General features: G+C 39.3%; 1 protein-coding gene across 5 annotated transcripts in view; it reads left to right on the top strand.

Moving 5' to 3' along the window:
* Window positions 1-13,781, top strand: part of TMEM245 (transmembrane protein 245) — a 102,759-nt gene that overhangs the window by 74,875 nt on the left and 14,103 nt on the right. For all 5 annotated transcript variants that reach the window (XM_078436601.2, XM_060609100.3, XM_060609099.3 and 2 more), the window contains 3 exons: window positions 5,372-5,472; window positions 7,345-7,519; window positions 9,781-9,975. In XM_078436601.2, the coding sequence (XP_078292727.1) occupies window positions 5,372-5,472; window positions 7,345-7,519; window positions 9,781-9,975 (471 nt within the window). The remainder of the gene's footprint in view (window positions 1-5,371; window positions 5,473-7,344; window positions 7,520-9,780; window positions 9,976-13,781) is intronic.

Genomic DNA, 13,781 nt, shown 5'->3' with positions numbered 1-13,781 from the left:
GAGTTCTACGTAGCGTTGCACCAGCAAGGCACAGACACACACATTGTGGCCGCCACATGTGGCCTGTTGCATCTTTCATTGCTGCTCTGTTCCTCTCCCCTTTCCCCATGTTCTACTTCTATTTTCCAGAACGTTTCACTCTAATACGGTGATTAGGACCCCAGTTTGCTTCGGGATGGGTATACTGAGCCTTAGTCCCCTTTTGGAAGTGGTCAGCTAGGATAGCCACTATCGAATAATGGCCCTGGCCAGAGCCAGATGCAGGTGTCATGCAGCTGCCCAGGCTTCTCTTGGTGGTCTCTTGGCCTTGAGGACCATTAAGTACATGTTTGGCCTGCAGGTGAATATCTTCGTAATATAGAATAGGAATCTGGATACCAAAAATACATCTTCATCCAACACCTTGATCTTTAGTGAGTTGGGTGACTGGATTTGGAGTTAGTGTACCAGAGTGATCTAGTACACCGATCCAACAATTCCCAGAAGAGTTTTCTTGCCTTTTAACTGTGACTGGCTCAGTACCATTCCTCCCACCCTCACCCTTATTTTGAACTTTCTTCTTCTTTTTCTTTTTTAGAGAAAAGATTTTAACAGATTTACCTGATTTTTGACCAAGAGTCAGTCTGTCTCTGTCTCTGTCTCTCTCTCTCTCTCTCTCTCTCTCTCTCTCTCTCTTTCTCTTTTTAAAGTTTATTTGAGAGAGAGAGTGTGCACAAGTGGGGAAGGGAGCAGAGGGAGAAAGAAAGAATGAATCCCAAGCAGGCTCCTTATAGAGCCTGACATGGTGCTCAAACCCACAAACTGGGAGATCATGACCTGAGCCAAAACCAAGAGTCGAATGTTTAACTGACTGAGCCACCCAAGTGCCCCAAGTGTCTCTTTTCCGGATGAATCAGAGGCACTAGCAAGGAGTCAATGGAACGACATAGACAAAGCATGTAACGCAGTGCTTGGCTCATACTGGATTGTGTTAGTTTCTGATTGTAGCTCTAACATTACCATAAGCTTAGTGGCTTAAACCACATAGATTTTTTTTATCTGACAGTTCTAGAGGTCAAAAGGCCTAAAATTAGACTCTCAGCAGGCCTGCGTTCTTTCTGGAAGCTTTATGGGAGAATTGGTTTCTTTGCCCTTTCCAGCCTCTGGAGGCTGCCTGCACTCCTTGGCTTGTGGTCTTTCATGTTCAAAGCTGGCAATGTAGTGTCTTCAAATGTCTCCTTCTCTCTGACCTCTGCTTTTGTCCTCATGTCTCCTTCTGTAACTCTGACTCTCCTACATCCCTCTTTTTATAATTTTTTTTTTTTTACTGAGATAAAATGCATACACATGAAATTCACCATTTTAACCATTTTAAAGTATACAATTCAGTGGTTTTAATATATTCACAATTTGTGCATCCATCACCTCTGTCTTATATCAGCCACCTCCCTCTTATAAGGACTTCTGTAATTACATTGTGCCAATCCAGTAATCCAGGATAATCACCTTGATCTCACAATGCTTACTTAGCTCAGTCACATCTGCAAAGTCCCATTTGCCAAATAAGGTAACATATTCATAGGGCCTGGGCATGGATGTAGACATTTTTATGGGGCTGTTACTCAGTTTACCACATGGGGTACTTAGCAAACATTAATGTCTCTTGACCTTACCTTCTTATTTCAGGAACACTCAGCTCTTGCACTGCAACTTTCTAGAATCTTCATCATCAGAATACTCTGAGCCTGGGTGGCTCAGTCGGTTAAGCGGCCGACTTCAGCTCGGGTCATGATCTCGCAGTCCGTGAGTTCAAGCCCCGTGTCGGGCACTGTGCTGACAGCTCAGAGCCTGGAGCCTGTTTCAGATTCTGTGTCTCCCTCTCTCTCTGCCCCTCCCCCGTTCATGCTCTGTCTCTCTCTGTCTCAAAAATAAATAAATGTTAAAAAAAAAAAATTAAAAAAAAAATACTCTGGGCATCAATGAAACATACTGATCTCAGGAAATAGTAAATACCATAGCACCAAAAATAGTTACTGTTTATTGGGCACCTAGTGTACCACTGGGTCACTTAGTAGGGGCTTCAGATGCATTGTCATTTAGCTTTTCACGAGCTGAATTGCTCTTTCTGCCAGTATCCACCCCCATAATACTATAAATATTAAATTTAGCCTCACATCCTGAGGAGATGTGGCGTAATATAGCAGGCAGTGACTTCTGGCTGATTGACCATGGACTCTACACTTTCTTTTAATTGAGAAATGAAAGGAATTGCTGGTGTTTCTTATAAAATTAAAACATACCGTATGACCCAGCATCTCTATTCCTAGGTATTTACTGAAACGCAGTGAAGGTGTATGTCCATGCAAAGACTTCTGCTCAAGTGTTCATAGCAACATTATTCACAGTAGCTCCAAACTGGAAAAACCCAAATGTCTATCAGCTGGTGATTACATAATCTAATTGTGCTATATCCAAGTAATGGACTACTCAGCAGTTAAAGAGGAACAAAGTGCTGATAACCATGTGGGTGAATCTCAAAATATTGAACGAGATTAAAGAAACCCAACACAAAAGCTACATAATGAAAGTGTGAATGTCCTCGACACTCCTGAACTATACACTTAGAAATGGTTAAATGGCAAATTGCTTGGTATGTATATTTTACCACAATTTTTTAAAAAGCTGCATAATGTGGGGTGCCTGGGTGGCTCAATCCATTAAGCGTCCGACTTCGACTCAGGTCATGATCTCCCCGGTTCGTGGGTTCGAGCCCCCGCGTCCGGCTCAGTGCTGACAGCTCAGAGCCTGGAGCCTGCTTCGGATTCTGTGTCTCCCTCTCTCTGCCCCTCTCCTGCTCATGCTCTGTCTCTCTCTGTCTGTCAAAAATAAATAAATGTTTAAAAAAATAAAAAAACTGCATAATGTATGATTATGTTCATATGAAATTCTAGAAAAGGCAAAACCATTGTGGCAGAAAGCATATCTAGTTGATGTCAGGGATCAGGATTCAGGGAGCGATAGACTGTCAAAGGGCATGAGGGAACGTTTTGGGGTGACGGAAGTGGTCTATATCTTGATTGTGATGATGGTTACACAACTGTACACATTTGCCAAAATTTGTTGAATTTTATTGTTTGTAAATTATAGTTCAGTAAAGCTGATTAAAAAAGAAAAAAATGCTAGGAATTTGATGGAGCTAAAAAAAATTCTGTCTACTAGTAAATTGTTAGGGGATTTTTCTTTGCTGTTTTATAAAAACCTTGTGTACCAGATCATAAGTAATAAGATAGAGGGGAATGCCTTGCCTTTTCATCCTTCATTGGGTTACATGAAAATGTTTAGTAACTGTAAACAGCATGGGATGCATTTAGGATCCACAAAATTACTTGCGAGTTGCCTTAGTGAGAATGTTACAGCAATGAGTATTCCCAGAGGTAAAGAAGAAGGGCGATTGTGTGCTGTTTCCTAGAAGTGGTCCTTTTTGGATTGAGTTTTGCCTCCGTGCCACCCAGAGGGGGAGATTCAGTTGCAATATTTTGTTGCACCTTTGATGTCAACTTCATTTTGGCTTAAGAGTTTTTGAATAACATGAGGTTGGTGAAAAAATTTTTGAATAACATTAAGGTTGGTGAAAACATCTATCTTTTGTCATTGACCTCCCCAGTTCTGTTCCAATTCTGTACTTTTTTTCCTTAGACGTTATTCTTATTAATCTCCCTGGGGTATTTGACCTTAATATCATCCCCTCTTTCTCAAAAGCTTCTTTCTCCTTTGGTCTCTTGGAATACTACACTCTAGTGACTTTTCTGCCTACTGCAGAAGTGATTTCATGATCTCTTTGGCTGGTGTATTTTTGTCCTTAGGTCCCCTGTGGGAACGCAGCCCATTGCCCCATTTTCTCTAGGTTTGCCCCTGGGGATATCTTCTCCTTTCCTATGATTCATCTCTTCTGGCACATCTCAAAGTTTTTGTCCCAAGTTCTCCATTGACTTTGTCTTTTATTTCCAGCTACCTCAAGGGTATTTTCATCATCCTTATTTCTTACCATTGCCCAAACCAAATGTATTCCCTTATCTCCCGTGTCTTCGCTCATTCTGGGCTTTTCCACGTCTTTGAGACACTGCCATTCTCTCCCCCTCAGGTTTAAAACCTGAAGCTCTGCTAGTTTCTCTTTTTCCTCCGTCGCCTATTCAGTTCAGGTCTTTTCTGTTTCCTCTGGGCTCTCTCCCTTCCTCTCGGTCTTTTTGATACAACTTTAATCTGCATCTTTTTGTCAGAAGGCACATGGCAACCCCATATTCTTGAGTGAGAGCTGCTGGTCAGGATGACGAAGAAGGTTTCACAATTTGGGGAGCCACCGTGTCACCAAATCCATGTGTCAGAACCCTGTTACAATGACTGAATCACTAGGTTGGCTTTGCTCTTACAGCACATCTCTTGGAATGCTTTGGAAAAGCTTATCGTTTCCTTTTGTGTGTACAGTGTCCCCTTTGCTGCCACGTTCCCTGATTTTTTTTAATTATAGACAGCTTTTCCTTCTCTCATGAGTATATGACCCTGCTTCCCCTGTACCCCCCAGAGTTCTGGTTTTGTAATTTTATGATACCTTTGGCATCATAAACTTATGGTTTGCTGCCTTTGTGTTCTCTCTGAGCAGTTCCTTATTACTCTTCACACAACACTACCTTAATCTTCCAGCTGGAAACCAAAGCTGAAGCACCTGCAATTGCAGATTTTCATGTACTTTGTTCCTACTAATCACCAACTATGTGGATCTGTTTTTACCCCTTTTGTGTTTTCCTCTCTCATTTTACTTGGGAGGTAATAAGATTTTTTTTTTTTCTTCCATAAATTCTCTCCCAATAACCTGCATTCTTTGATAGCATTTGTAGAAGTTACTCTGTAGGCTTGGTTGCAGAGTTGAAGGAATGTGGGAAAACTTTGTTAATAGGAGAAGACCCATGAAATGCAGGTTAAATTCTCTTGCACTTGTCTTCAAAGGGGAGGGTTGGCCACCGATTTCTTAGAGTTTATGTCCTCAGAAATAAGAGAGTCATACTTACTTTTTGTTTTCCATTTATTTTGGTGGTGGAAGATGTGCTTCAGAGGTGAAAAGTTGATTAATTATTTCAGCGAGCAGGGTATTTTAAGGTGTTTCATTTCAGTTATTTTTTTCATCAGAGAAATTTACTAAACTTGTTCTGGGGTTTTAAAATAAAGGCTTTATGTTTCTTTGAAATAAAATGCAAAGGGCATTCTCAGGCCATTGGAAAAATTGAAGTTGTTATCAGATTTGGAATGATGTAGCCAGAGGCCTGGAACAACTTCCGTTTTTGCATCGCAATGTGATACTGTGTTTATTTACTTTCCCTTTTATCTTTGGGTATTCTAGAGGGGTGTTTGATGCTTCCCTCAAAATGGCTGGCTTCTACGGATTGTACACTTGGCTGACTCATACTATATTTGGCATCAATATTGTCTTCATACCATCAGGTAACAATAGTATCCTAACTTCCCCTGTCCTCTATTTAAGGAAAATGAAGCCATTTTACGTATGTTGGGAAATGTCATCTTCCTCAAATTTAAAACACTAAATTTTGAGATGTAATCTAGTCTAGATTAGGAGCAGAAGTATGATTTGTAATGTTTATTTATGCTGTATCTCCAGTAGCTAGAATGATACCCAGCACTTAGAAAGCACTGCATAAGAGACACCTGGGTGGCTCAGTTGATTAAGCCTCCGACTTCAGCTCAGGTCATGATCTCACAGTCCGTCTTGAGTTCAAGCCCTGCATCGGGCTCTGTGCTGATAGCTGGGAGCCCGGAGCCTGCTTCAGATTCTGTGTCTCCCTCTCTGTCTGCCCCTCCCCTGCTTATGCTCTTTGTTCCAAAAATAAATAAAACATTAAAAAACAAAAAGAAAGAAAGCACTGCAGAAGTACTTGATAAATGAGTGAATGTCCTAGCACTTAGCACAGCACACAGTACTCAGTAAATACTTGGTACTCAGTAATAATTGGCACTCAGTAAATGTTTGAATTGAACTGATAGGGAGCAATGAGTTGGTCGAATAGCTCTGTTCCATGAAGGATACTGTCCCAGGGGCAAGACAAATGCCTCTGAGGGCACATAAGCTGTCTCCATACCTCTTAGGATCTATTCTGATAATGCCCTCATTCCATAAGCACCTTGATGGTTCAATAACCATCTTTTACTTTTGCCTCTGCATTATTTCTGCTCCTCTCCTTCCACTTTTCCTTTATTTCTGTGGCTGCTTGTCTGCCCTCTACCATTTCCCCCTTTTGTCCACACACTCTTCTTTACATCCCCAAGTTCATTCATGTTCTTTCCTACTTCAGTCTTGGCTAAGCCACTCTTTGACATGCAAGCAGCCTGACAACACATGGAGGTCATTGTTTTATAATGATCTTGTGAGGCAGGCAGGGTAGGTAGTGTTCCTGTTGTGTAGGTGAGAAACCAAAAATTTTCCAAGGTCACATACCTGGTTAGTGGTAGGACCAGAACTAGAATCCATATCTGCCTGACTTTTCCTCTGGAGGGGAACCAGATGAGAGAGAGTGGGCATACAGCTCTGGAAGGGGGTGAACTTGAAGTAACCTCCTTCAACTAGCAGGGCTTTTGTTCTTGTTTTTGTTTAGATTACATTTCACTTTTATTAGAAGCAAGGTGAAGATTATACGTTCCTCTCTGAGGTTTAGAAACTAATTTTTAATTTGCCTTTGGACCCCGTACAAATTTGGACCAATGCTTTACAGTTACATTATAGGACTGTATATGAACTAACCATTGATTCAGAATAACAACTGCAGGGGGCACCTGGGTGGCTCAGTCGGTTCAACATCTGACTCTTGATTTCAGCTCAGCTTAAGATCTCATGGTCATGAACTTGAGCCCCAACTTCGTGAAATCAAGCCTCACGTGGGGCTCTGTGCTAGGCATGGAGCCTGTGTAAGATTCTGTGTCTCCTGCCCTCTCTGTCCCTTTGCCCCTACCCTGCTCATGCATGTGCTCTTTCTCTTTCTCTTTCTCTCTCTCGGAGGAAAAAAAGAGACAACAACAACTGCAGGATACTAGAATTTTGTTGCTTAAGAAGAAACCCAGGATGTAGACACACACACTTTAGAAAGATTTTCAGCATCGGGTTTTAAGATGTAAGGTATCAGACCTCCGTTTAACTAGCAGATTCAGTTACACAGGGCATTATCATGGGCTAAAATTTGAGTTTGTATTTATTTCCCTTGTTTTGGTGTAAACTTTTAAGTAGGAGGAACCAGTTGTGAGGTCTGTTGTTCTGTCACTCTTTTAATGTGGTGTTCAGTTGCTCTTCTTTCAATTTCTTATTAGCGTTAGCAGCAATCCTCGGAGCGGTGCCATTTCTGGGGACATACTGGGCGGCAATACCTGCCGTTCTAGACCTGTGGCTCACACAAGGCTTAGGGTGCAAAGCCATCTTACTGCTGGTTTTTCATCTCTTGCCAACATACTTTGTAGACACTGCCATCTACTCTGATATATCAGGGTAAGTACCCATAGAACTTCTCAAGTTGTTGGTGAATCCTATCCAGGGATTTATGTGACCTTTTTTTTAAGGAGAGTTGTTTGTTTTGTTTTGTTTTGTTTTTCTTTTGGGGATGGGAAAAGGGACACGTGGTAGGATTTTTCTGTGAAGTAGTCTTTCGTGATCCCACTGATAGAATCAAAATTTAATGTAATATAATTAATACCATTTTCAAGGTATGCTATTTTCTTATTACATAAGTATTTAAAATGTATGAGACCCTGGGTTAACACAAAATTATGTATAATCTTCTGTTTTAGTGACATTAATCTAGGAAAGAAATATTACTAGATGTACATAAATAGCTGTAAGTACAATAATGAATTAGTGGTTATTTTCAGAACTACTTTGCTCTTGGAGAAAAACATTATTAAATTGTATGTCTGAGGATCCATGTGCAACCAAATCTCATCAAGTTAATGTCTGATAAGCAGAGTTCTCTTTACTTAAGATATTATAGTATGGTTCTATGATGAATACAGGTTAAATTTAAGACAGAATCCAAACACTGACTGTATAATAAATAAATACCTGTTTTTATAGATTTTGGTACCTCTTTTCAAAATTGCACTAAGTAAATCAAGCCAATTCTCATTTAGTCATGTATCCATATTCTCATTGCTTGTTAGAATCTAGGATGTGACCACATGCTGAACTCTAATCAGCTACCCCAGTTCAGAATACGCGTACTGAAACTATCATAATAGGTAATATAGTAAATTTTCTGCAAGTAAAACTTACTGTCGCAGTAAGTGTTCATGGAAAGAGTGACCTTCAGTTAATTTGAAATTATATAGGGACAAATTGCCACCTTGTTTTCTCTCTAGTAAGTTAAAGCAGAAACAAATGGTATATAACTGAAGGCCTAGACTTCCCAAGCAAAAGGAAATCAACAACTGCATATGCCAGCCTTAGTGGCACTTTTATGTCTAAAACTTGAAAGAGAAAATGAAAGACCAAAGGAGGACATCAGAGTATGGTTAACTAGTACTTAACAGTTGAAATTTAAATAGTAAGAGTAGTTATGTGATTTATGGTTAAATGATTTCATTTCTCTAAACTTTGCTATAAATTTTTTATTGATGTTTCTAGCTAGAATTTAAAATTTATGTGACTTTATCTTAATAAAGTCACATATTTAACCAGCATCATCAGGAAATAAGGATTTTGTGTAAATTGCTTTAGTTTTTAAATAAAGGAAGCCTTAATTTCAAAGCTTCCACACTTTTTTTTTTTTTTTTAACTGTTAAGCATTTTTGAGAGAATAAGTTTTTGATGTATCATTTAGGGGAAAAGCTTACTTATGTAGCATATGTGGAATATTGCCCTAAAATTTTCCCCCCAATTTTTTTTGAATGAGGAAGATAGTTTATGAATATACTGTATTGGTTTTCTGAAGACTAGCTCACGTTAAATGTTATTTATTGAATTGTAATATAATTCAGAACAGAACATTATTCCAGAGTGTCAGCTATTTGCCCCTCAGTAAATTGTTCAAGTCATCTGTGTTTGAAAACTAGAAATAGAACATACCTTATTTCCAAGTCCTTCTTATGTCCTTGGTCATTTGTTACTGTTATCAGTATGCCGTGCTGCTGTGATCTGCCTTACTGTATACCACTTATGTAAGTGATACTGTGATAAGCTGGAAGGCAATTAGGACTCTCCTGTGAAATAGAATCTTGGGCTTTGTGACGGATAGTTTTCCTCATGAGGCCTTTTAGCATTACCTGTGTTTAATAACTATTTTAGAAGGTTGCCCCAAGTCTAACTTATGCATATCATGGGTGCTGTTATATTATCTTATAAAAAGCATAATTATTTGAATTACACACTGCATTGTGCCCACTTAACTATCCTTGATGGAAGTTAACTTAACAAGTGACTTAGCAACGATTCCTCAGTCAACACTCACCTAGGCCAGGCAGCTGTGTGAGGGGTGTAGGATACCTGTTAACAGTCTGACTTAACTCCTTCCATTGTGGGACCTTAGAAAAAGGAAAATGTTGTACTTGTTACCTAGGTAAGAAACTGTTTGGCTCTCATTATTATTACAACCGATGTTTAGTTACCTGCACTGATGTACTCTAAATAAAACTGGTCATGCAATCAATGGCCTTATATGTTAGGAATGAACATTGTGTTAGAGATATGTTTCAGATTGACTCCAAAGTTTATGTGTGTAAAAAACCATGAGCTAACCTGTATGCTCTTTATTCCAGAGGTGGGCATCCTTACTTGACAGGCTTGGCAGTGGCTGGTGGGGCGTACTACTTAGGCCTGGAAGGAGCAATCATTGGGCCCATACTTCTCTGCATACTCGTGGTCGCTTCCAATATCTACAGTGCCATGCTAGTGAGTCCCACGAATTCAGTGCCCACGCCAAACCAGACCCCATGGCCTGCTCAGACTCAGCGGTGAGTTAAAGCAGAATGATCATGAATTGTGTGTGAAACTGAACTATCCTGTCTCTATAGTTTTTCACCCCAATAGTCTGTCAGCATATAGGTATTTCAGTGTGCATGCTCTGCTTAAGATTGTAGAAGACACTAAGGAAAGAGAAACCATTTGTTTGCAGACATTTGGGTTTCAGATACCAGGAAAACTTAAAAACAAAATTGGGACAGAATGGTTCATGTCATGAAAGACCAAAAATAGATTAAAAAATTAACAAACCCACTTGGACATGGTGTACCCGATTAAAAGAGAGTCAGGAAATAGGACAACGAAATGCAGTGCTGTAATCAGTGATAGGACTTTGGATTAGTGATGGGGAGAATCTATAAAGAACATTTCTGGAACAATTAGAGAAATCTGAATATGAACTATATATTAAACAGTATTATTGTATCAGTGTTTAATTTCATAGGGATGATTAATGACACTCTGGTTGTATAGCAGAATATCCTCAAGGGGTGAGATGTCAAGATGTCTGCAACTTATTTTCAAATAGTTCAACCAACACTAATAGTAACTAGAACAACATGTTAACAATTGGTGAATCTAGATGAAGGATATATGGTTGCTAATTGCACCAGTCTTTTGATTTTTCTTTAGGTTTACACTTTTTCAAATGAAAAAGTTGGAGGGGCCCCCGGATGGCTCATTCAGTTAAGCATCTGACTCTTGGTTTCAGCTTAGGATCTCATGGTTCAGAAGATTGAACCCCACATTGGGCTGTGTGCTGAAGATGCAAAGCCTACTTGGGGTTCTCTCTCTCTCTGCCCTTCCCCTGCTCTATCTCAAAATAAATAAATAAACATTCACATTAAAAAGTTGGGGGAGAAGTTTTTGAGTGCACCAGTATGGAGTTATAACTTATTTTGCATGTACAGACAGACATTGAACTCATAATTGCTGTCTTCTGTCACCAACATACCTTAAGATAAATTATAATGTAATGTAAATTGTAATTTAAAATTTTCCCCTGATTGTGTCAAAATTTAAAAAAATTATTTTTAAAGTTTATTTTTATTTGAGAGCACAAGCCGGGGAGGGGCAGAGAGAGGGGGAGAGAAAGAATCTCAAGCAGGCTCCGTGCTGTCAGCACAGAGCCCTACACTGAGTCCTCATCTGACAAACTGAGATCACGACCTGAGCCAAGATCAAGAGTTGACAATTAGCCAACTGAGCCACCCAGGTGCAATTAAAAAACAAAACAAAACAAAAACCTTTTTATTCAGGCATGTCTTACATGAGCTGAGATGCACATCTTAAATATACAACTTGATGGGATGATTTTTTTCATATACGTATACCCATATAAGCATGGGTATTAAGATATAGAGTATTAAGATACAGAGTATTTACTCCAAAAGCCTTCCCCATACAACCTCTCAGTCGGACCCCTTCTCTGCTTATAATCTGACCACTACACCCTCTCAGTCAGACCCCTTCTCTGCTTATAATCTGACCACTGTCACCTTAGATTGGCTTTGCCTGTTTTTGAACTTCACGTAAAAGGAGTCATGTCCTAAGTATTTGGGAGTCAGGCATCTTTTGCTCACCACTGTGTCTATGGCATCCACCCACATTGTTGCACGTCAAGGTCATTCTTTATTATTGCCACCTGGTATTCCAGTATACGAATAGACCACAATTTATTCATTGCAGTATTGATGGACATTTGCGTAGCTTCCAGTTTCTATTCTGAACCTGTCTTGTAGTACGTGTGTCCTGATAGACATGTGTACTTCATTTGTGTATATACCAAGAAGAGGAAGGGCGAAGTGCACAGCTGGTTTAACTTTAGTGAATACTTGTTAAGCAGTTTTTCTTTGTGTATGTACCAGAAATCACATGTTAACAACCAAAAGGTAAGGTAAACTTTTAACAGTGCAAAAAAGTAAGAAGTCTCAGAATATAGGATTTTAACTTTTCAGAGACTATACTACATTGTCCTTCTTATTCTCAACTGGAAAATATTTTTTTCCTGCCATTAGGTGTTCTAGTGTAATCGAGGAGTCATTAACAAGTTGATTCTGAAAAAATATTTACTGAAACTATCTTTTTATTTAAAATTCTTTAGAGACCTGGTTCTGCTCATTTTGTGTTGTGTTGTATGTTGTGAAGAAGACGTGGTCCTTTAACTCAGAACAGGTAGAATATAGTTTCTGAATTAGACCCAGTTGGCTAGAGGGCCATTTTAGCTAATGCAAGGCACCTACTTGATGGCAGGGAAAAAATCCATTTCCTTAAAAAGAATAAAAGGAGAGGCACTTACGCAGTTGTAATAAAAGCCATTTTGAAGGTGGTGACACTATGATACCCATTTCTGCCTTTGCCTCTTACAGGCAAGTATGTGGATACCTGAGAAACCAGTGGACAGTTGCTTGAAAGCAATAAAGAGCACATGATAACTGGAACCCTACTCCTTGGGTGTCCATACAAAAAACAGAGAGAACATTGGTTGATCAATATTTTGCTGTTATTTTATTTATTTATGTTTTTAAACGTGAGTAATTAAGTATATACAGTGTATACAGTGTAGTCTGGCTTTGGGAGTAGATTCCTGTGATTCATCACTTATATACAACACCTAGCGCTCATCCCAATGAGTGCCCTCCTCAATGCCCATCACCCATTTTCCCCACCCCCCATCCTTAGTTCTCTGTATGTAAGAGTCTCTTACAGTTTGCCTCCTCTCTGTTTGTAACTTACTTTTCTTTCCCTTCCCCTATGGTCTTCTGTTAAATTTGTCAAATTCCACATATGAGTGAAAACATAGGATGTGTGTCTTTCTCTGACTGACTTATTTCACTTAGCATAATACCCTCCAGTGAAGGGTGAATTCCAGTGAATTTTCCAGTGAAAATTCTTTTTCATTGCTGCGTAGTATTCCATTGTGTGTGTGCATCTGTGTGCATGTGCACGCACACACATATATACACACCGCATCTTTAAAAAAATTTTTTTACTGTTTATTTTTGAGAGACAAAGTGTCACATCTTTTTAAAACAATTTTTTTAATGTTTTTTTTTTATTTTTGAGAGACAAAGCGTGAGTGGGAGAGGGGCAGAGAGAGAGGGAGACACAGAATCCAAAGTAGGCTCCAGGCTCTGAGCTGTCAGCATAGAACCCGATGTGGTACTCAAACCCATGAACCATGAGATCATGACCTGAGCCGAAGTCGGACGCTCAACTGACTGAGCCACCCAGGTGCCCCCACATCTTCTTTATTCATTCACCAGTTGATGGACATTTGGGTTTTGCTGTTATTTTAGAAAAACTTACAGTGATTCAAAGTTAGTAAAGCAGGAGTTGGTTTTTAAGGTGAAAGAAAAGAAACTAATATAAATTCTTCCAGAGACAAATGACCTCTTTCCCCTTCTCCCTTTTGAAGGCAGTATGTTGTCACTTAGGTGAAGTGGGGGTTGAAAAATATAGCATGAGGGCTTTTATAGTCTTCATCTTTTTTTTTTCCTTAGAAATTACGTATACGTGTAGCTGAAAAGGTCAAAAATTTCTACAGAGCTTCTTGCGAAAAATATCCTTTGCCTTTTCCCTTTCCCTTCTTCTCTGAGAAGAACCACTTTTTGACTTTTTTGATTTGATTTTTTTCTCCATATCTTGAAATAGAATCTTTATTTCTTGATTTTTTTTCATGAATAGGCATTTTCTTTTTATTTCCCAGTTAGAAGGTGAAAAATTAGCTCTTTTACCACCACCCTCCCACTATTGAACCGTGATACTGGTTCGATCAGTATTTGGCCCTTAAATTATT

This window comes from Panthera onca, chromosome D4 (assembly GCF_046562875.1).
Source record: "Panthera onca isolate mPanOnc1 chromosome D4, mPanOnc1 haplotype 2, whole genome shotgun sequence".
Lineage (NCBI taxonomy): Eukaryota > Metazoa > Chordata > Mammalia > Carnivora > Felidae > Panthera > Panthera onca.
This window is presented reverse-complemented; position numbering and strand designations above follow the sequence as displayed.